This window comes from Siniperca chuatsi, linkage group LG1 (assembly GCF_020085105.1).
Source record: "Siniperca chuatsi isolate FFG_IHB_CAS linkage group LG1, ASM2008510v1, whole genome shotgun sequence".
Taxonomy (NCBI): Eukaryota; Metazoa; Chordata; class Actinopteri; order Centrarchiformes; family Sinipercidae; genus Siniperca; species Siniperca chuatsi.
Window position 1 is genome coordinate 14,935,367 of NC_058042.1, and position 23,064 is coordinate 14,958,430.

The 23,064-nt window shown below is 38.4% G+C and overlaps 1 protein-coding gene across 2 annotated transcripts in view; it reads right to left on the reverse strand.

Moving 5' to 3' along the window:
• Nucleotides 1-23,064, reverse strand: part of fam189a1 (family with sequence similarity 189 member A1) — a 91,541-nt gene that overhangs the window by 42,822 nt on the left and 25,655 nt on the right. For both annotated transcript variants that reach the window (XM_044201428.1, XM_044201439.1), the window contains exon 2: nucleotides 6,450-6,506. In XM_044201428.1, coding sequence (XP_044057363.1) covers nucleotides 6,450-6,506 — 57 coding nt within the window. The remainder of the gene's footprint in view (nucleotides 1-6,449; nucleotides 6,507-23,064) is intronic.

A 23,064-nucleotide genomic window follows, 5' to 3' on the forward strand; every position in this document is an offset into this window, starting at 1 on the left:
CATATGAGTCTATTTGCTTGTGGACACATCCTCTACCTCTAACATCAGTATGCCAACATGCTCACAATGACAAGGCACTAGAGGAAAAGTCAGGGGATCGTCAAAGTCAGTAGGATTCATCCTCTGGGCACCATGAATATCTGTACCAAATTCCAGACCAAAATGGTGGACTGGCTGATTGCTAGCCTGGCTAAAACGTAAGGCTCAAAATTTTTTACTATACTTGCATGATGAGTAAACCACAGTAGTAACAGAAAGAGAAGCAACAGCATGTTTGGTCATTCATTGCTCTATGTTCCTGAAACAGGAATATACTGTGGTTTTGTTGGCCATTGGAATTGCTTGATCAAAAACACTGTCCTATTTAGAATAAGCTCAACAGTTGCAGTCCATGCAAACATAGTCAGTGTTGCAGGGAAGCACTGTGTGACATTCAGACCATGGCTCAGCTACACAGCTCTGCTCCAACCCTGTGCTCTTTCACTAAAGGACAACTTGTACTCACATCCCTGTGGAAACATGAATGTAAAGTAGCTGCAGATGTTAGACTCTCTCACTGCCTGACACCTCACAAGTGCAGTGACTGTTTCACCTCAAGACTGCTGCATCTCTCAATTATTTATATCTTTCCATACTATGCTTCAGTCCAGCGAAGTATCAGGTCAGTACAGTGTAAATAATGCCTTCTTTTTATGAATGAAAGAGCCAAAACACGATATATACATAAATTAAAATCTGTGAATAAAGGCTAAACTAAAACTAGGTCTGTACTCTTAAACGAATATTACAACATTTTAGGAAATGTGCTTATTTGCTGTCTTGAGAGTTACAGAAGAGCGATAACACTCCCATGTCTGTGTATTACTAGAATTACAATACAATAGGTTGTGGTCGAAATCGCTCCCTATCTACTTTATAATGCACTAAATTTACTCTCGGCCAAAAGTGAACGAGGGACTGACTTCGCACACACCTCTAGTCTTGTGATCACTGTGAGGTTACCAGGCAACCAGCAGAGACGGAAGTGGATTAACCAGGCTGCTGTTCCTCAAGAAATAGTATTATAATATTAATATTTCTATTTATATACGGATTAAAATAGGGTACGGATTGAGATACAACATATTACAAGTTAATTTAGAGGTATTTGTATTTTTGAACTGTGGACAGAACCAGGTTTGCTGTTCCCCCCACCCCCAGTATTACTGCTAAGCTAAGCTAATTGCCTCCTGGTTCTAGCTTCCTTTTTAACACACGGACATGAGATAAATAAATATCTATCTATCTATACATAAACTCTCGGAAAGAGAGAGAATATATTGTACAATAGTTGTGTCCAATAGATGATGTTCTGGTACGGCAAAGTGCATTGGAATTGCATAGATTAAAATGGAATTAACTGTACATCAAAAATATATAGATGTATGTAGAGGCATGTATTGTATGTACTGTAGATACACAAAAAACTAATAACAATAGTGTAACAACAGTTGAGGCTTCCTGAGACAAATACTCTATACTGCAGACTATTACCGTCTTGTTTCCTGACAGGGCAAACAAGGATTTACTGCCCTCTAACACTCTCTCTGTCTTTCTGTCTCTCTCTAAACACATAATCCATCACAGTCACAAACAGCAGAAGACTGCAGGTAGTCTTGTCTTCCTCCTGCCTCCGAGTGATACAGAGTAAATCTGCCGTGGCATTAATGCAGTAGACTTGACTGAATAGAGAACTACAATGTTTATTAGCTATTTCAGATAAGGTGGAAGAGCAGGATTTCCTTCAAACATGGACACAGTGTGTTTTCTCATTCCACTGAGCACAATAATATAATAATATATGTTTGATGTGGAGTTTACAAGGAAAGTTTGGGGTAGACAGAATTTCATATTCAACACTTTTCTCCCCACAATAGTGCACCTGTTTTTCCGTTCTGGCATACAAACATCCAGTCTCCAACCATCCAAAAATTCTACTGGCTGTCATGCGCTGACTTGACTGCAATGTTGTCAGAACCAAAGATGTTGCAAACTTTCCTCTCTATATCCTGTATTTTTAACTCATATCTGTCTCTCTAATACTAAAGTATAAATAAAAAGATAAAAAGATTTTTCAATATCTCAAAATACTGAAAGATCCTTATAATTTAAAGAAACAATTTATTTCAATATATTATGCCAATTGTTTTAGGGCTGCAGCTAATGATCATTTTTGTTATTGATATGTCTGTCTTTTTTGATTTATCAATTAATCATTGTGTTGTAGTTTGTCAAGCAGGGTCGCAGGGAAAGGACCCAAATGCAGACAGGTAGTCAGGGAAGGTGCAGATCAACCATTTGATGATAAACACACACAAAAAAAAGGCTTACACGGATTTCAGGAAGTTCAACAGAGGCAAAACAATTCAGACCAGGAGCAGGTAAGCAGGTTCAAACAAAAGAAACTAAATCCAACCGGGGACACACAAAATCCAAAAAAAAAACACAGACAGGCAAGGTACAGGGAAACAAAATATCAATAGAACGACAAACCAGGGCGCTAGACATGGGTACAATGACAAACTGATGCTGAACAAAGGAAAAACTCAAATTCAAACTAAATACACTCAGGTACGGGAGACAACCAGACACAGGTGCAACTAATTAGGGCGGGGCAAACAATCAAAACTGGAGGGAAAAGCAAACAAAGACAGAAAGTAAAACAACAAGACACACAAGGAGAGGAGAACACTTCAAAATAAAACAGGAAATAACAGGACAAAACCCCAAAACCATGACACATTTAGTCTATAAAATGGCATTAAACAATAAAACATGCCCATTCGAATTACACTAAACCATAAAGGAATAGAAAAGAATAGACCAATCCCAATCTTATACCTGTCGTTTCAATATGAAGATACAGAGCAGCAGGTTAGCTTAGTTTAGCATGAAGACTGAAATCTTGTCATCACCATAAGGTTGCTAGACAACCGGTGGTAACTCCAGGAAGCCACTGCACTGGGCCAAGAAATAGTCCGGCACATAACCCCCACAATGTGTTGTTTTTACACTTAAACAAACGAGACATAACATGTTAATTACTGAGTTTTAGATGTGCTGGTAGGCAGATATTGTTACCTTTGTTTCCAGACTTTGTTCAAGGCTAAGCTAACCGACTGCTGGCTACAGCCACATATTTAACGGACAGATATGAGAGTGGTATCAATTCTCTCATCTAACTCTCTGCAAGTAAGCAAATTAACATTTTTCAAAAAATTCCCTTAAGTGATATCTTAAATTAGCTTGTTTAGTCCAAACAACTGTTCAAAACCAAAAGACAATCAATTTACAGTTCCATAAAATAAAAAGCACCCTATCCACACACTTAAGATACTGGAAGCATCAAATATTTGCCATTTTTGCTTGATAAATTATTTAAACAATTAATAAGTTATTAAAATAGTTAGTAGTAGATTAATCCTCCCCAGATCATACGATTAGCCCCTGGACCTTTTTAATAAGGGACCAATCTTGAATGAGTCAGCTAAGAAAACCAGTCTTTAACACACATAGTTAAATGGTTTGGAGAAACTCCAGTTATTACGAATCACGATGCAGAGCATGGCCACCCACAGTTGGCAGATGGGTTGGTGCAGCATTGCCAGGACTGAAAGCGTCCAGCCGGTGTATTAGTCACCTGCCAGTCAGCGCTGGGTCGAAGCCAGAAATGGTAAAGCATGACTGTCAGGACTGAACATTACATGCTACAGTCACACAAACCACACCAGATATTAAGTTTTAGACCCCTCTAAAGACAGGAAGCAGTGGTCACAGACTGATCTCTGCATGCTCGTAGGCATAGACTATTCCAGTAAATTAGTCATGCCTTTTAAGGAAAGAGAGGTAAGAGGATTTAACTCTTTTACAGAGCACAACTTGTGACCAATTTCTACTCACACCTCAATGATGGGATATTTCCTTTGAACTGAAAAAGCTGAAATGGTTCAGATCTCTTTTTGTGGTCTAACATTACACAAAGGCAAAGAAGGGAAGAGGGAAGGGGAATAGAAATGTGAAGGGAGAGAATGCAGATCTGTGTAGCAGGGAAGCAAGGTGATAAAATTAAAGGGAGCGAGACAAGCGGTATTATTTAGTGAGAGGGGAGGGATACGACATGATGTGGTAAAGCAGCAGAAATTAGTTGAGATTATTTATGGCATTAAGAGAGCGTGAAATAGAATTGGATAGGGGCTTGTTTGTGCTGTACCCCAATCCTGATCTCTACTTAAAAGGGCAGAAAGACTGAAAGATATGTAGACAGAGATCATAATCCTCAGTCAAAAGTAAACCCTAATGCATCTGTACGTCTTTTTTTAGTACAGAGGATGATTTATGTTATGCAATGTGTCACACATGCAGGTAAGGGGAGTGTGGGCTATAACATGCACTACATGACAGTCAAAAAGGTTTTCAGGCTCTATTATGGCAGACGAATGACTCTCTGGAACTCTTGGGAAGGAGAGAAACATTTCACCACTGAGATGTAAAGCAACATGGCAAGACAAGGGTCTATATTTATCAAAAAAGCTATCTAGCTATTTATCAAAACTAAAAATCCTTTACTGTTACCCCTAATTACAAATTTAAGAATTAAAGCTGTTTATAAAATTTCTTATGACTGAACAGACACCTTCTGAGACATGTTTTGGAGTGATTGCAAAAAACAATATTAATAGTCATGCTGAATAATACATATTTGAATAGCCCATTATTTGCATTTGATTTGAACATTTGATAGGATGTTAGACCCCCTTTTTTTCTTTTTAATCGGGGGGGAAAACAACCAGAATAAAGCTGGCAGTGACTTTGTTTACAGTCACTTTCAATGCAGCTTCATTGTCTAAATTGTCAATGTGGTACTAAATTCTCCTTTTTTACAGGATTTTACACAAATAATTTAAAAAAATATATATATACATATATATACGTAACATCAATAAGGTAAAATGTAAGAATTTTAGTTTAAGAGTAAATCCTTGTCTCTGATTGGCTGTTCTTGTTAAGTACGCATGTGATTAATCATGTGATCACTTGACGGTTGCTCTTAAAGGTCACTCTTACTCCTGTAGCTTAATAAATGTGTCTTATTGCTCACACTCAGCGAAAACCGTTTTTACTCCTAAGTTGGCTCTTTAGAGAATTCTTTCGTGTAATTCTTAAAACTTTGATAATTATGGGCCCTGGGCCTGTATTCATTCAACTTACAAGAATTACAGTTGCTAAAATGCTAGAATATTTACAATATAATTGTCTAAATAGGCATAAATAATAACAGGGAATTTTATGATATGGAAATATGAAGAAAACTAAACTAAAGCTGGAAAGAAATTCTGTCTGCTGGTAGAAGACAGACATCAGAGAAATCATATAATAAGGAGAATTTAGTAACATATTGACATGGAAAGTGATTGCAAAGAAAGCAGTGCTTGCTTTTTTCTGTTGTTTCCACACATGATGAATGCAAAAAAAAAAGCGTAACTTCCTGCATCATCTAATATCCAAATGCAAATAGTGAGCTAAAGCTATCCTATTCTGAATAGATAACATATTCATTTTCACGACCAATGATATGTTAATGATATTTTGTACAATCACTCCAAAACAGAGTCAGAAGCTGTGTCCACCTCTGTGCTGCAGTCATCTACAATCGACTCTTAAGCAACTTAAAAAACATCAAAGGATCTCGAACATTTATCTTTCCCTTAAGTCGAAAGTTTCACTCTAAGCTGTTTGATAAATACGGGCACAGGTCCAATATCCTGTGATGTGAGTTCAGAGAGTACTGCGTACATGACAGCACAAAGGTTTCTATCCAGAATGATGCTGTGTGTGTTTGAACTGTGTAACACAGTTCAATGATTGTTCATCTGTGCAAGCAGAGACAAGAAACGTGAAAACTGCTAAGACTTCTAACTGACTTTGGTCCTGTAGTTTCCAGGTCAGCAACTGTGAAAACATACAACACTGGAGCTGTGATTTTAACACAACCTGAACATGCCCCAAAGCGAAACTGCATTCACATACAGTTGTCAATTTCTACGGCTGCTAAATCACATGTGTGACAAGCAACAAGGTTTGGAGTTTTCAGCACTCACACTCACATTGTGTTAATAAACTGAGATAACAATTTGAGGACTATTTGTATTCATCTCATATACAGTAGTTAATGATGTCTTGTGCTTTGTCATGATTTGTATTCTTGCGTAGTGTGAATGCTAATCAACATGTAGTGATCCTAACAGGAAAGAAGCAAAACATCTGTTTCAGTTTGTAAGTATGCGTCTCGTACGTCGTCACATCTCCATCCATCCCATCATCACAATAAAAGACTCCCTCTTGGGAGTATTATCGCTTTGTTCAGAGTTGTCAGATTAGCAGCTGAATGTGGGCGTTCAGAGGACACTCACCACGAGAGAGAGCGGCCTCTTCCATGACACCACTCCGATCAGTCCAGAGAGCAGCACCTGGGAGAGAAACAGATGCTGTAAGAGGTGAATACACTGACAATGACACTGACAAGTATGTGGAAACAAAGACGGATATATATTCATATGATGGATTAAAGAGAAATTCTGGTTTCATATAATCTGGGGTTTATTTTTGTAGTTTTTTGATAATACAGACCAACTGTAATCACCAAGATAATTGCTGGGATCTAGGAAATTAGGTGATATCACTAAAAAGTAGTTTGATGGTGCAAGTAATATGAGCAGTCAGACAATCATATAGGTTTTAAATCTTTTGTGATAATCATGATGATTTTGTTACAGTGTATGGTACTTGGCACTTGGACATAAACTATGGCAACTCCGACCATTGGATCCATAGATTTGAAATTGTGTTCAACCTACTATCTAATGACAAATGTATGCCTTTTCTAGGTTGACTATGTTTGTATTTCCCATACGCCTTTGTCCATTTTTAGCCATGCAGTTCGGTTCTAGGGATGGCAATGACGGTCGATCGGTCCACCACTTTGGTCCAGACTAAAATGTCAACAACTATTGGAAAAATTGGAAATTTCACTTTGTCCAATACTTTAGTTTATGACCAACTACCCACAAAACTAAGTACTTTCCCATCAGCCTCAGCTGTACTTTGTCTTTAGTGCTAATTAGCAAATGATAGCATGCTAACTAAAACAGTACGCATTATACCTGCTCAACATCTGCATGTTAGCATTATCATTGTTAGCATGTTGGCATGTTACGCTAGCATTTAGCTCAAAGCAATGCTGTGCCAAAGCCTCGCACAGCTGCTAGCATGGCTGTAGACTCTTCACCTTGTTTTCTCTGATGACAGCAGAGTAGGGTTGAAACGTTAGTCTGTTTGAACTATTGAAGAAAATGGGAACCCCTTTTCACCTAAATCCCCAGGTAATCCATTTTCTTGGAAGTAAACAAAGGCAAATAGTAAAATTATTACCCAACTGTCTGTTGTAAACAACTTTCACAGTTTAGAGACCAACTACTGTACTTTAAGTAGTTGAGCACATACAAAGTTTTTTTGTGCAATGAGGGATTAGTATCAACATTTCAGGTGCCCTCATTTTCTGTTTTACCTCCAAATTAAGTGGTCAGACTTCACTACAGCACCGTTGCCATGTTCCCAGATCTCTGCATTTACTTTGGTGAGTACAATGGTATCGATACCAATTAAAATGATGGCCAAAAATATGAAAATAAGACTGAGGTTGTAATAAACCAAAACTATCCAATATTATTCATAGACGCAACACAAAAAACACACAGCAACTAACATTGCATCTATTCAAAGTCCTTCTGTCACTTGTCCGGTGATAAACGGACACAGAATTTCAATATGGTATTCACTTCTTTGGTTTCTCTGGCAAATACACACATGACGGGCTGAGTAATACACAGATGAGGTGGGAGTTGTTGCTCTTGTGTGGCAATTCTGTGCCCATCTGCCATCAGATTTGTCACCCATGTTTCAGTGTGGATGTGGATTTCTTTGTCAACTGCTCATTATGTATTCACAGGCTCATTCTTCTCCCTTTAGCTGGGAACAAATAAATGTGATCCTGTAGTTTGAGGGGTTTATAGAAAATTGAATGCAGTGAGTTTTTCAAGGACTGTAATGTACATAAGTGCCATGCAACATCTTTTCACAGTTGGTTTGGATTTTAAAAGCTATTCTTACATGTGTTCCCAGCTTCTTAGAAGTGCGATTTACCCCTTTACACAACCTGATTTCCCATACAGGAAACTATGCACAGAAATTAAATACTGAATACTGCTGAAAGTAGACCGTTTGGTCCATGTGTTGACATAGATATTCTGTATTTATTTATTTGTTTACTTAGATGTGATTTGACAGTGATACGCATCATCGTTCAGACTACTACTGGAGCAACGGTTTGGCCAGTGAACAACAAGATGATTTTAGGAATCAACTCGTTAATGGTTAGTTCATTACAGGAAGCTCTATTTATTCTCCAAGTCTCACTGAGATCAAGATTTCTTTTATAAGAGAGACTTGAAAACAAGCACCAAGAGAATGCAGTCATACAAAGCAGCCATCAGATCAGAAAACTCTTCTGTGTCGTTCTAGAGGGCAGTTACAAAGAAAGTATTGTGTTGTTTATCTTGGAGGACTTATTGAAAATGCAACATATTGTGTTACTTCCATGTTGACTTCATCAGACGGTCTTATTGGTGCTCCAGGTTTTTCCATTAGCACTGATTTGCTTTTAGATTTTGTGCTCCATCTACCTGGAACCAGTTACCCTGCAGCCTGATACTTTGCCTGAAATGAAACAATTCAAGCTATCTGGACCCATCTTGTTGCGATCTCTGTGGTTCCCTCTATTTATTCCTGCCATCCTGTTATTGATCTGTCGGCTTGATTAAAGTAATTCTACTGCAAACTGTCTGTTTGTCTTTTGTAAAGATGTCACTCTAAACAGCAGATGTTTTTTTTAAATGGGATGCCTGACTAAATTAAATTTAGATTTGAAAAAAAAGTACCTATTGGTTTTCTCAGCCCACTTCACTCTGTGTATGGTGTTGCATTTTTACAGTGCCTGCTACTGTAGGTGTGAATTTGCGTATCATCGAAATGTGTGTGAACAAAGGGTACTCATAGCCTCCGGCGCTCTATTCCTCCATGGTCTCGCTCTGCCTTTCACCCTTCTTCACCCTCCATTAAACACCAACATGCTCTCACCATTTCCCCCATCTTGCTCTCCTCCTTCCTTCTCTTCACTGACTTTCTTGAAATCTACTCTCTTCCAGTTTTGCCATCGTTCCCTTTCCAATTTCTCCCTGTATCACACTCCATCTCTGTATTTCTTGCTCCTGTGCTGCGCCCACACAGTCACAGTATATTTCTGCACTTACACACTCACTTCCACCACTCTCTATCCAGCCGTCTCATTTCTATTTCCCTCTCCATCTTGTTCCACTCTCTAGTCAATCTTCCACTTCTTCACTCACCTTGATATCCACAGAACCTGGCGAATGGGCTGTCAATATTTCATTTGAGCACACACACACACACACACACAAGCTAAATAAATAGAAACCTGGATTAAAGGATAAGTCTGCTGCTTTATATGCAACACATGTATCCAGCAAGTATTGCTCCATCATCATCTAAAAACTATTAAAAACACATAAAAGCCATACACATGTAGTTTGATCGCCACAGTAAATAGTTTTATTTTCCCTCCACGTCAATGCAACAGTATGACTTTTAAAATAGACAACAATACAGTTGGCATGGATGCATATGATACCAGCTGCATAAGACTTTGTCTACACAGACGGGACTTGTGTTACTAATATAATAAATTCACTGGTCTGGTTGGTCTTTTTATGAGATTAAATGATAATAAAAAGATAAAATAACCACCAACTCATCATTTAACTCCACAAATTCGGTGGATAAGTGTATAAAATAAACTCCTGTTCCTGATTTTAGATTAGAGGCTGAGAGGTCGACCACATTCTGCTTTCCTGGAATGTGGAAGTTTTTTCCACTCAATTTATTGTAGTGAGCTCTTAGTCATAATTGTCATATGTTTACAGTTGCAGTCAAATCTGCAGTCATCCTTAGATAACACCAGAATAAAGTCTGTAACCCCCAGTGTCCACCGGGTGTAATTATGTTGTTGTCCGGCTCAGACAATCTGCAGCCATTCTTAGCCAACGTCAACCGTCCTCTTTTATTATTATTATTTACTATCTTTACAGGCTGGGTCTACTTTTTCCAAAGCTGCCCGCGTCCCTGAAGAGTGAAATTCACTTGTGAATGTATATCAATGCCTACATTTACTAACAATTGACCTTAAATTATTCCTTTCATTAGTTGTCTATAAATACATATAGCAAAGCTACATTTTCTTTGTTCTTTTTGGTTTGTCACATCTCCTCCAAGGTCAGTGAAGTAGGAGAAGAAGTTTTCCTTTTGCCAATACACTAGAGTGGGAATATAGATACAAAATGAAGATAGCATGCAGAGTTAATTAAAACAAGTAAAGAAACAGCCACAAAGTAGAAATATGGCTGCCTAAGAACAGGCAGCTTGAATGTAATGCGCTTTTGAAATGTCTCCAGTGGACATTGGAAGTGAGACGACTGTCTCTATGCACTGTCTCTACTAAAAATGTCTCGACTGTGTCTGCGCTGTTCACCACTGGTATAACTGCATCAGGCAGCAGGAGACAGAGGCTTGTGTTACTGCTGTGTTGCTGCAGGTAAAATTCACCCTCCTCTCCATACTGGTGTCAGGCACTGCGACAAGGAGTCCAGAGATGTCGTGTAACTGTTACAAGCCTCTCTCTCTCTCTCTCTCTGCTTGGTGCTGTTCCTGGCTGCACTGCACAATGCACAATCAAGGTTGAATTAAGCTCCTATCATAATGCAGTTCCTGGTTACTTAGTTAACTATTTCAGTCTCATCAGAGTTTTCCATCATGTTATTCTATTTAGGAATTTAGGAGTTGCATGGGCAAATATTCTCCTCTATATATTCCTCTGGGAATATATAAAATTCCCAGAGGACTGAAAAGAAGTGATGCGTGCTGGATATGACATGTCACAGACTCAATATGAATATCTTATTCCTCTAAAGTTTGTTGCAAATGAGTTCATATCTTTATTCCTGTATTTGGTGTTTACAATATTCACTTCCTGGTTGGTGTGATGAAGTGGGAAAACTTCAAAAATCACAGGACTGCAGGCATGTTCAAAAAATCAGGTAACAATCTGCAAATGCGACTGCAAACAAGCTTCAGTTTACATTATTAACACAGTTATCTCCACACACAACAACATTCAAGCGCACCTTTCCTTCAGCCATGTTATATTGTTATAGATATCAAAGGTGCAATCAAACATACAACACACACACACTGATGGTTGAATGAGCACCACCACTGCAGGAGAGACTGAATGCAACTGATATATGGGAAAGTCATTTCTCTCTTGCCATCTTTCATGTCCCTCCACTGTGCACTGCATGTCTGTGTTCCCATGTATACATGTGTGAAGGACTATGCGTGTACTTGTGTCTCTCTGTGTGTGTCAGTGGTTTGAGGGGAGAAATGATGTGAGAGCAGGAAGCATGTGATACCTTTGCTGGTTGTCAGTCACTGGAGGCTTTTCCCCTTGGCTGCTCCCAGAACAGGATTAACATGCAATACTTAGCAGCATTAGTCATTGAAACCTGGGTAGCACACACCCACTAACATACTGAAAAAGTGCTGAAGCATCTTTCAATCTGTTAGCTTATTCCCTGATATTCTAACACAGACCGATGAAAAAGCAAAGTAAAAGAAACAGGTGTAGCAGGGCAACAAATTATGAAATTAAAAGTCTGTCCAAGAAGGATTTTTTAAAAGATGCACTGACCCTGATAATAAGGTATCTCCGTAAACTGGAAATACCAAATCATGAAACATGGAAAACTGGAATAGCAATAAACAAATCTGGAGGAAATTAAGTATATTTTCTAGGCAACCTTCAACTAACTTTGTAAATATTTCCTAGCAGAAGGTTTTATGTTAACAGTCAAAGGCTCAAGAAAAAATACAGTGAGAAATTTGTTCAGGAACAACAACCAGTCATCATTTTAGACATCTAATCTTTGATAGCAGTTAGTCAGCAGAGCAGGATGTTGAGATCATTAAGCATATCAGCTTAAGTGACACACAGCTGGTGGGAAACAACTTAAAATGACAGATGAGTGATAAAGAGAGCACAAAAAACTGAATACATTTTTAAAACTGCAACTCTTCTGGACTAAAGTGAAATTATGAGGGTTTTTATCTGTGTGTCTCTGATACATACACACACACACACACACATGCAGATTCACAAAGGCACACACACACACAGAGTACTGACAAGTGTAAATGGAACGACAAGATAAAAGCGAGGCTTTGGCTTTTCACAGGACTGGATTAGAGGAGTCAGTGTCATCGCCATGAAAGAATGCATTACTCTGATACTCTGACAGAGACACCTACACACAGACACACACACAATGACTTGTAGAGGTGACATGTCATTTGAGGCCCACCACAAAGCAAACATTTTCAAATACAAAAACTTAAAATTCCCTTTTAACAGATCAGCAACTTATTGCAAAGTCAGTGTGAAAAGGTTGAACTCAAACTGCTTTGTGACAGAAAAAGGTGTGTGCTGGATCCCTGGATGGGAGAAACCCAATAAGAGATAAGTCTGTGTAGGTGCCGCAGCAAATTCCAGCTACACATACACACACAACACAAAACACACATTCACAACCCGGTACACAATTCAATGCAACAAGACCTCAATTTTAAAAGAAAAACATGGAAGTATTTAGATTTTTGTTATGGAAACTAGCACAAAAAATTGTGTATTTAATCGTGATTATAATAAATAACATGCTGTGTGGGTGTGTGTGTGTGTTATTATACTTCCATCCTGTGAGGACTGAATGTCCACATGAAGGATGTTTTCCTTCTCACATTAAGTTATTTCTGGGTTATATCTGTCCTAGACATTAAGTTTAGAGTTAGGTGTACTACTCAAATTTGAAAACAGTTACATTGAGAAGTTAACAATTAGCATTGTTAAACTTTGGTTTGACATTACAAATATTCAAATATTTGCAGACGATCTGACCACCTCTGATGTCCAGTGCACCACAGTGGTTTATAGTCAAGTGTGTCTTGATCAGGATGAGGATTTAGGTAAGAGGTTTAGGTATCTTAGGGTATTATTAACAGATGAAACTGACCACCTGTTGGGAAGTGGTGGTAAGGAGAGAGCTGAGCTATAAAGCAAAGCTCTCACGGCTTGTTCAATCTAACCCAGAGTTTTACCGAGAGTACTGTCTGAAAGAATACAACAGCCGAGTTAACGTCTGGTCTGGTTTATGTGACGGAGTGAGGAGCTCAGTGATTTTTGGAAGTACCTTAATATCGAGGCACTTCTCCTTTGATAGGAGTCAGTTTAGGCGGTTGAGACACTGGGCACTACTAACTGGGAGGAGACCCCAGGGCAGATTCAGGACACAGTGGAGGGTTTGCATCTCCCAGCTGGCCTGGGAGCTCTAGGAAACTCCCAGGAGGAGCTTCTGGGGAAAAAGACTTTCTCTGCTCTGCCCTGTCAGTAACCTGATGAACCTTGATAATGATTAGAGAAAAGATGTTTTTGTATTTGTTAGCAGGGTATCTCAAAAACTAGTTAAAGGTTTTCAATTACATTTGGTGGAAATGTATGTCATGGACCAAGGAAAAAGTGATTACTTTTGGATATTCTTCATGATGAGTTGGTACTACAGAAATTATTTTCTCTCTTTTAAACATACATTGTCTCTGTACTTTACATTTAGGTAAAAATACAGGTCGCCTATTGGCAGTAGAATCAATCATTACTGCTGACGTGTCCAAACTGCTGACTTATTTGTCTAAAACGGATGAAATTGATGCTCTTTTTTTCTGTTTTCTCATGCAATAAATGACTTGCTGAAGTTTGCAAACACAATAAAGGGGCTGATTACATGTAAACCACAGGGTTGTTTGTTATTCCCTACACTGTTTTCAATATACACAAATGACATAAAGATACTTGATTCAGCCTGCCAGCTAAAATATGTACAATGATACAGCATTCATTGGTTTACTGCAAGGAGATGAAAACAGTGAGTTGAAGTATTTTTATCATATCTCATAGCTCACCAACTGCTGTAAGGACAGATTTGATGATTAATGGAAGTAAGACAAATGAGCTAGTTATTAGCATTTAATATTTAATTCCTGTATTCCTATTTTAGTTAAAGACCACCCTGTGCAGGTAGTAGATGATTTTATATGCTTAGAAACCATTTTTGATTCTTGAGCTTTGCAGTATACAGTGAAGAATGTAACATCCTACTGTATCTCTTCTGATGTACAAGAGCATATTTTATAAATGGTTGTTCATAAAAGTGTTCCTTTTTCTCTCAATTTGTTGGTGGAGACATGGGAACCAACAACAGAACCAAACTGGCCAGAACCGTAAACCCGTCCAGCTAAATCAACAAGAAAATATAACCACCTGTACATTTTAATGCAATCAGATGCAACAGTCGAACAAAATTAGAAGTTAAATTGTTGTTTGAAGTGTGTCAAAGAGGGTCAACCCTGAGGTCACAGTTTGTGTTGTATTTATTTCATATTACACTATAAAGTGTTTCTAATATCTTTACCTCAACATATACTGTAAGTGAATGACATGGATAAAATATTAGAAACACCTTTCGATACAATGGAGTCACATTCAACACTACAAAAGTGCAGCCTCAAACAACACACAAACAAAAGTAAGTACTCGTAGAAAAAAACAAAACATTTATTGCGGGGCTGCTGTATTTCATTGAATTACATCACACAGGTGTTTATATTTTCACATTTTTGATCAGTCTGTGTACATGCAGATAAAATCAAGTGGAATTATTTCCAATACTGAGACCTAACCGCTGTGTCAAGTCAAGTCAGTTTTCTTTATATAGCCCAATATCACACATCACAAGTTTTCCTCAAAGGGTCTGTCCAGCATACAACACCCTCTATCCTTGGATCCTCCATTCGGAAAAGGAAAAACTCCCCAAAAACCTTTACCAGTGGAAAAAAGAAGAAACCTCATTTCCACCTCTGTTGACAATACATTTCTGTTCTATCTTTGTTTCTATGCTATAAAAATGTATTTAAATCGTTTTTATTTGTCTTATTTTATGTTGTTTCTTCAATTCAATTTCCAAGGGAGTGAATAAAAAACCTCTTAATCCTAATATCCACAGTGAGGACTTCCATAATTAACCAGGCGACAGCAGAGGTGTTTATGACTCCACACTACTGTTTAGAAAAAAGATATGCGAGTGCTGAAACTGCTATGGATTCTACCTAAATCACAGTCTTGACCTTCTTCTTATTCATTTATGCATGGCGCCAATCAAAGAAGCCATTACTGAGAGTGAGGGTTTAGAAAGCAGGCCGTTTCTCAAACATCATCCATCATGCCAAGAAGGATGGAGACAGTGCGGTTGCCGTGGTAACCACGTACTGGCCATTTGCCAGGATCCATAATGATTTCGCATCAGCTGCTGCACTGATAGGAGCAGGGACCCTCGCTGGTTCAGACAGGCTTGAGAATCCCCCACAACATCATCACACACATACACACACACAGATTCACACACATAATGGACAAACTGCACTCTCAGTCAGTTCCTCTCCTGCTGTTCTCTTTTAGGTGAAACAGGGGCTGTTTTATTTCCTTTCACTTTTGCTTCATGTTGGTCAAGAGAAGAAAGTCTTAAACAGAGTCAGCCGTGTCTCTGAGCTCTTCCTGCTCTGCACAGAGTAATCTGACACAGAATACATGTGTGAAAGTGTGTGCATGTGTGTGTTTCTACCTGTAAGTGCAGGCACGTGTAAATCTGCAGAATAAGCCTGAGCAGAATATGTCTGGGGAAACTCACCATCCTGCCAAATGAAATGAAATGAAGAGCTGCTGATTAAATGGACGTCTATAAGCGAGCTGTCTTCTAGGACTTTGCTACATGTGAATTTACAGTATTGCTCTTATAATTTACCTCCAGTCAGCTTAGTTATTTTTTTTCTCTTGGTGATCCCCTGACTTTTGAGTGAAATGTCTCAACAATTATCAGATGGATCACCAGGAAATTTGGTACCAAAATTCACGTTCTCCTCAGGATGAATTGTAATAACTTTGATCCCCTGTCTTTTCATCTTGTGTCATCATCAGGTCCAAATTTTAATTTGTCCAATACTTTGGTCCACCTCCTGTTCTAGTCTGGTACCATACATATTACTATACTTGGTGATGCCATCTCTTGCCTTGTAGATTTTGAGTATCTCACATCTTTCTGATGGATTTATTTTATTGCTCTCCTTGCTGAATCCCACACTGCTGCTTAGATTAATTTAGAAGAAAAACACTTTAAAAAGTGTGCAATTTTTTTACGCTATAAATGCTCCTAAATCCTCATATATAAGTGTCTCTCATAGAAACTGGAAAAAACAGCAATTTGTATTTTTAGTATGAAGGGTACTGGTTAAGAATGTCAATCAAGGTGTCTAAGTTTTGCTTTTGAGCAAAAAGGGCTGTTTAGTTTTCCATGGATGTCTACATTGGTTTTGTGAAGCACAAATTTCAAATCTGATGATATTCTAATATCACTGCAACAGTCAAGTTCACAGGAGGAAGAAGAATGAAACTCTATATGTGGATAAGAAAGAAAAATCACCTTGTATTTCACCTTGAAGAACATTTTCTCTGTGTGTGTGTGTGTGTGTGTGTGTGTGTGTGTGTGTGTGTGTGTGTGTGTGTGTGTGTGTGTGTGTGTGTGTGTGTGTGTGTGGATGTAGATGTGCCCAAACGAAAGACAAATGAAGGTGAGCTGTGGCATCAGGGGAGCTGAACTCCTAATGACGATTTTGGGTTCAAGTAACCTTCAAGTAACCTTTGGTGGCCATGAATGAGCAGCACAATATGTTTCTATAAGTGTGTGTAGCCTACTGCATGTAGGTATATATGTGTGTCTATGTGTGAATATAAACAGAGAACATGTGGACCACATTGTAGGGATCCTGAGGTGTTTGATGCTTTACTGCAGCCTGTCTAACCAAAGCTCATGCTGACGAAGCTAACAGACGTGTACACTTGGCCTCCTTGTGTTCCCGTTGTTTCAACAGCAGCAGCAGTCCTCCTCCAGATCCGCCTTTTTCTTCCCCAACATCCGTTTCCTACAGTAATCCCTTTTCTCTCCACCCACCACCTGCTCCTCCTTCCTATCCCCTCCCCCATCTTTTATATCATCACTTCACTTTGGAGCTCAGCAGCACCTTGCTGTCGTTGCCATGGAAACAGTGGAACAACAGCAGGTTGGCTGCTGCTGCTGCCTGGGGGCGTGGCATCTCATCCACCCTTTGCTCCTCTCCTCTCACTCTCTCTAGTTCTCTAGTACCTCTGCTGAATCCATGAATCAAGACAGGAACGTCTGTCTGAATGTGAATCAGTCAGTATCACAACTAAACCATAACATACCAGAGGGGACAGCTATATTGTAGCTATCAGCAGTGGTGTGCTGCAGCCATTGCAACAAAACAGTAGGGCAATATGGCATGAACTGGAGTATGATAATGCCCCTATACAAGGTTCCATTAAATAAAGATACGAGCATTAAATGTAAATGTGTCATTTTTGTTTGGCTAGTAAATAATGAGTTCCTGGTTGCTAAGATATACATGCATGCATGTCAGCATCACTGTAAAGGGAAGAATGAATCAGCATGGTGCACACTTCACCAGGCTAAACCTGGTCACCATCACCATCATCATCATTATCTGCATTGTCCATGCAGGACACGTTCAAGTCACATTTTTCAGTTGTTCATCTCACGTGAATCTGATGGAACAGATACACTCCTATTTTAATCACTACAGCTGTCTTCACAAGCTGTGTAACAGCTTGCGTTTCACTAGCATGAACCAAAGCGTCTTTTTACTCAATTTTATTGTTATTTTACGTGAGTAACTACGGTGATTGCAGTAATCTCTACATTAACAATAAAGTGACCCTCTCATGTTAAGTTATGTTTACGCTCTGAAAAATCTCTAGTTCTCAAGGATGACATTGCAGTGATGGCCAATGATGACCCCTGATCATCCTCTGATGGATATACTTTTTAAGTTCTTCCAGCAAAATGTCCATTTCAGACAAAGTCACTGAAGCGAGAAAGGAGCGACTGGTGAGGGTGAAAAACCCTTGACCTGTCTCTGTGCATCGTGAGAACACAGCAGATCTGATTGGTTGTGAGTGAGCTGAGAGAAAGAAAGAGAGACAAAAGAGGAGAGGAGAGGCTGCTCAATGACTCTCTGGCTTCTCTTCCTGATTTAGATCACCATCAGACTCTCTGTGTCTTGCACACAGGCCTGTCACACATGCATGAGCACAAACACACACACGCACAGTTACACATGGACTGCTACTTCTCATTTCTCAAGAGCTTCTTTGATGCTGCAACAAATGAACGTTAAATATGAAAAGAAAACATCAGCGGTTTTCCTTTCAATTATCCAGATATGTTTGCACTGTGTGTTTGTACTGGCTGCGTCACTGACATGAAATTCAACGCATGACAGAATCTGTGTTACGTTTGGTTGTTAAATCCTCACGGCAGAGAAAATCAACTCGAAGACACACAACAAATGTACACTGAGACTACTTTACAGCCTTACTACAAAATAACTTTGAATGATAAACACATGACAATATCTCTATTTTCCCTCCTGATGGCACGATGCATTGCTCAGCTGCAGAAAGAGGTTTGTAATACATACTTCACTCTGAGTGCCAGTTATGGGACAGTGACAAGTTTGGACTCATGCTATATTTCACCAATCTGGCAGCCACTAAAAATATCTCTCGGGTCACATAAAACTGTGTTTTCCATGCATGAATATTTGACTGCTACATTATGCAGGAACAGGGTTTTCTTTTTTTAAGTTTTCTTTTCTTCTTTTTTTTGTAGTTGTTGTTTTCTTGAACTCAAGTTGTTGTGACAGTTGCTGTTGGAAATGACCCGACACACTGGTGTCACACACGCTGCGACAGCCACCACTCACATACTGTAGCATCTATGTGTATGTGTGTGTGTGTGTGTGCGTGTGCGTGTGTGAGTGCACGGGTGTAAGTGAGAGACAGAAAGAAAGACAGGTTCACCTGGATATGACTCTTGGTAACCAAACTTCAACCATAAACTTCTGCTCAAAGTTCTGATGGGCACTTTTGGGCCTCAGCGGTCATAATTCAGCAGTAATGGGCAGCGGCTTTCAGCAGTGTGCAGCAGTGAGCCAGCCATACATCCATCCTGGATACGGCTGCAGTGACACCAACAGCTGAATCAGGTCTTCAAGTCCTGTGCTGACAGGATAATCTCGCCCTGCAGCCAACCAGATTTGAAAGGAGAGAGTGGCGGACAGAGAGAGAGAGTGTGTGTGTGTTTGTGTGTGTTGAGTTTCGGTTTGGTGAGTGTGTAAATTGTATCCTCTCATCTGCATCAGCCTGGCTCAGAAAATGACCAAAATACCCCCTAATTTTTTTCTTAATATTTCAAGCTATTGTTGCTGTATATTGAGAAGTTATGTCTCAGTGTGGTGGCTGCAGCTCTTTGTAAATATATGCCTATTTTTCATGATAATATTTTATGAACCCACTTTGTTAGATCAGGAGAAAGAGCAGGGAGAAATGAGCACATTAGACCTCACCCATATTCTTTGGAAATGTAAACAACGTTTTTGCTGACTAATATTCAAATACACACCTCCTATAATATTGCTATGCTAGATGCTACTGTAGATGAAGCTAAGCTGAAGGAAAAGTGCAGCTTTATATGATGGGATAGGATTTTGAAAAAAAAAATCCATGTATTTTTGACATATATTTGGCATAACAAGAGATCACTGAACAGTTAACACAGGGAGACAGGATTAGACCTTGGAAAATATCATTTATATTTTACTGTGTCTGAGGGATTTAAAAGAGGATACCGACTGACTACTTGCTTCAAATCCTCAGGCAGGGAGTTAACTCTTACAACCTGATCACTGACCTTTCTGACCACAATCTCACTCTGGTTGCGAGAAAATTGACTAGAAAGAGGTTTGACATACAGAACACCGAGAAAATGAAAAACACTTTTTACTATATCCCAAAGAGAGATCTACATATATTCGAAAATTAACTAAAGGAAATAAACTGGGATCATACATTATCTGGTCAGGCTGTTGAAAATGAATGCAATAAATGAACCACTATCATTCAAAATATTTACAGCAAATTTGCCAAGCAGATGCAGAGTAAACCAAAACATAAACAACATATTCCCTGGTTTAATGACTCTTTATAGCATCTAATGAAAAATAGAATAAATCTGAAGAAATCTTTAAAATCAGGCCTCGAAACGGATATATTCGTTTTCAAAAGACTACAAAATAAACTGTGAAGCCAAAGCCAGCATCTTTTTAAATATTATTAATGAGGCTAAAGGCAATTGCAAGCTCATTTGGAAAAATATCAACAAACTAACAGGAAAGACTCATGCCAATTTACTATTTTATCAACTCAGTTTTAAAACTGGGTCATCAGTTCATCTCTGTGGCCATGCCCATTACCCCCAGCAATGATAGCCACCAGGCCTTTAGCCTAACAGCCACTGATGAAGAAGGTACATAAAATTATTAACTTACTATCTAACTCAAAGGAAAAGGATATATATATATATATATATATATATATATATATATATATATATATATATATATATATATATATATATATATATATATACATATATATATTCAAGTTGGACTTGAAAACTTACAAAAATACACTGATAACTCCAATCACTGACATTATCAACTCAAAAAGCATATCTTCCCAGCAGCATGGAAGTCAGCCATCATAACACCTATTTTTAAAGCTGGAAGCCCACGTGAAGTATATAACTACAAACCAATAAGTACCGGTCATCTCTAAAGTTGCTGAAAAGGGTGTAATGGAGCTAAATACTGGTAATGTCACCCTTCACCCTATGCAGTTTGGCTTCAGGGCAAATCACTCAACAGAGACAGCTTTCTGCTGCCTTTTAGAAACCATCAAGTCCCCTATCCTTCTAACCTCCAAGTTAGACAAAGGGGGTATTGTGGGTGTAGTCTTTCTTGATCTCCACAAAGCATTTGACACTGTCAACCATAATATTTTACTCTCCAAACTTTCAGATTTTAACTTTTCTTCAAATGCTACTAAGTGAATGGAGTCATACTTATCAGACAGAAGCCAATGTGTGCAGATTAATAATGTAAAATAAACACGATTAGTGTCCCGCAGGGATCAATTCTTGGCCCTTTACTCTTCAGTCTTTACATCAATGGCCTCCCCTCTGTATGTCACGCAGTAAATGTACAAATCTATGCTGATGACACCATTATCTACACTCGTGGAAAAAGTGCAGAGGAAGTGGCAAATAAACTTACATCAGTAATGGAGAAAGTAGCATAATGGCTTAATCACTCCTGCCTCACCCTAAACATGGAAAAAACTGTTATCCAGACAGAATATCCAATCCTATCCTGATATCTACATTCAAGGCAAAAAAGGACTGTAGGACTGTCAATCAATTGAAATACTTGAAAGTTACTCTAGATCCAAGCATAACGTTTAAAAAACACATCAAAAAGATGTCCTAGATACTTTAATTAGTTAGATAAAATTAATTAAAGCTATCCAGATTTTTCTACACTCCATGGGCTGGTCCCAGGCCAGTGTGACAACCCTGAAGCCCCTTTACTCCATCTACAGGAAATCTCTACAAATTTTGGACAAGAAACCACAACACCACCACCACTGTAATATAGTTACCAAATTCTATCTGTTGAGTCTCAAAAATGTCAGAAATTTCTCTGACGTACCGTCAGTTTATAAAATCACCCCCAGCTTGGCCCCACACCCTTTAAAGCACTTAATTAAGTTCTGCTCTGAGAACAAAAGCAGAATTACAAGGACCTCAACTAGGGGCGAATGTGTCATCCCCTCATCTTTCATCTTTTTCCATTAAAGCCACATAAAATGGAATTCCCTCCCATCCCATAGACACCCCCAGATTTTTATTCTTTTTCTATGATGTTAAAAAGATGGATAAAGGAGAATCAAGAATGCAATCATTTTAATCTAATGAATGATTATTAATTAATCAAACGACCACAACTGTTCTGTAAATACCATATGCATCCTGTGACTACGTACATAGTGAACTGTATTTTATAATGCTTGTTGTGTGTAATGTGCATGTTTTGCTTATTGTATGTTGTCCCTGTCAAATAAGCTTGTAAATAAATAAATAATTATTTTCACTAAAAAAATATCTCTGAACTTTTTAAAAGGAAAGGATCGATTGGAAACTGATTTTCACCTGTATTTTTTTTTATCTCACCTACAAGATGTTGTGTTTCTGCTGGAGGAAGACAACTGTTCACTGCAGTTCATAGCACAGTTCAGAAAATTCTTCCAGTATTAGAGGAGATTTTGTGTCCAGTGAGCAGCTCACTTACATTTTCTCCCCACCTTTCTCTTTATTTTCTAAGTTACTACAATAAACAATTAAAATAAACAATTAAATTTCAGGCTGATTGCGATGCAAATTGTATTTTTTAAATTTGACTTTCAACTATATTTTTGTTTTGTTTATTTAATTATTAGATTTTTACCTGTTTTTATATATTAAAAATAAACACACATAGAATTCCAGATTTTAAAAATATAAATTAAAACAGAAAATGTTCAGTCCTAACTGTGTTCTATAGGATCTGAAAGAGTTTTTCCATCTGCTGCGAATTCTTTATTCCCTAATGAGACCGTCTCATCAGATACTTAACTCCTATTCTCAGAGCTGGTGGGAAAAGCTTGCTGTCTCCGGAGCAAGACAGTCATTAGAACAATCTAAGAAA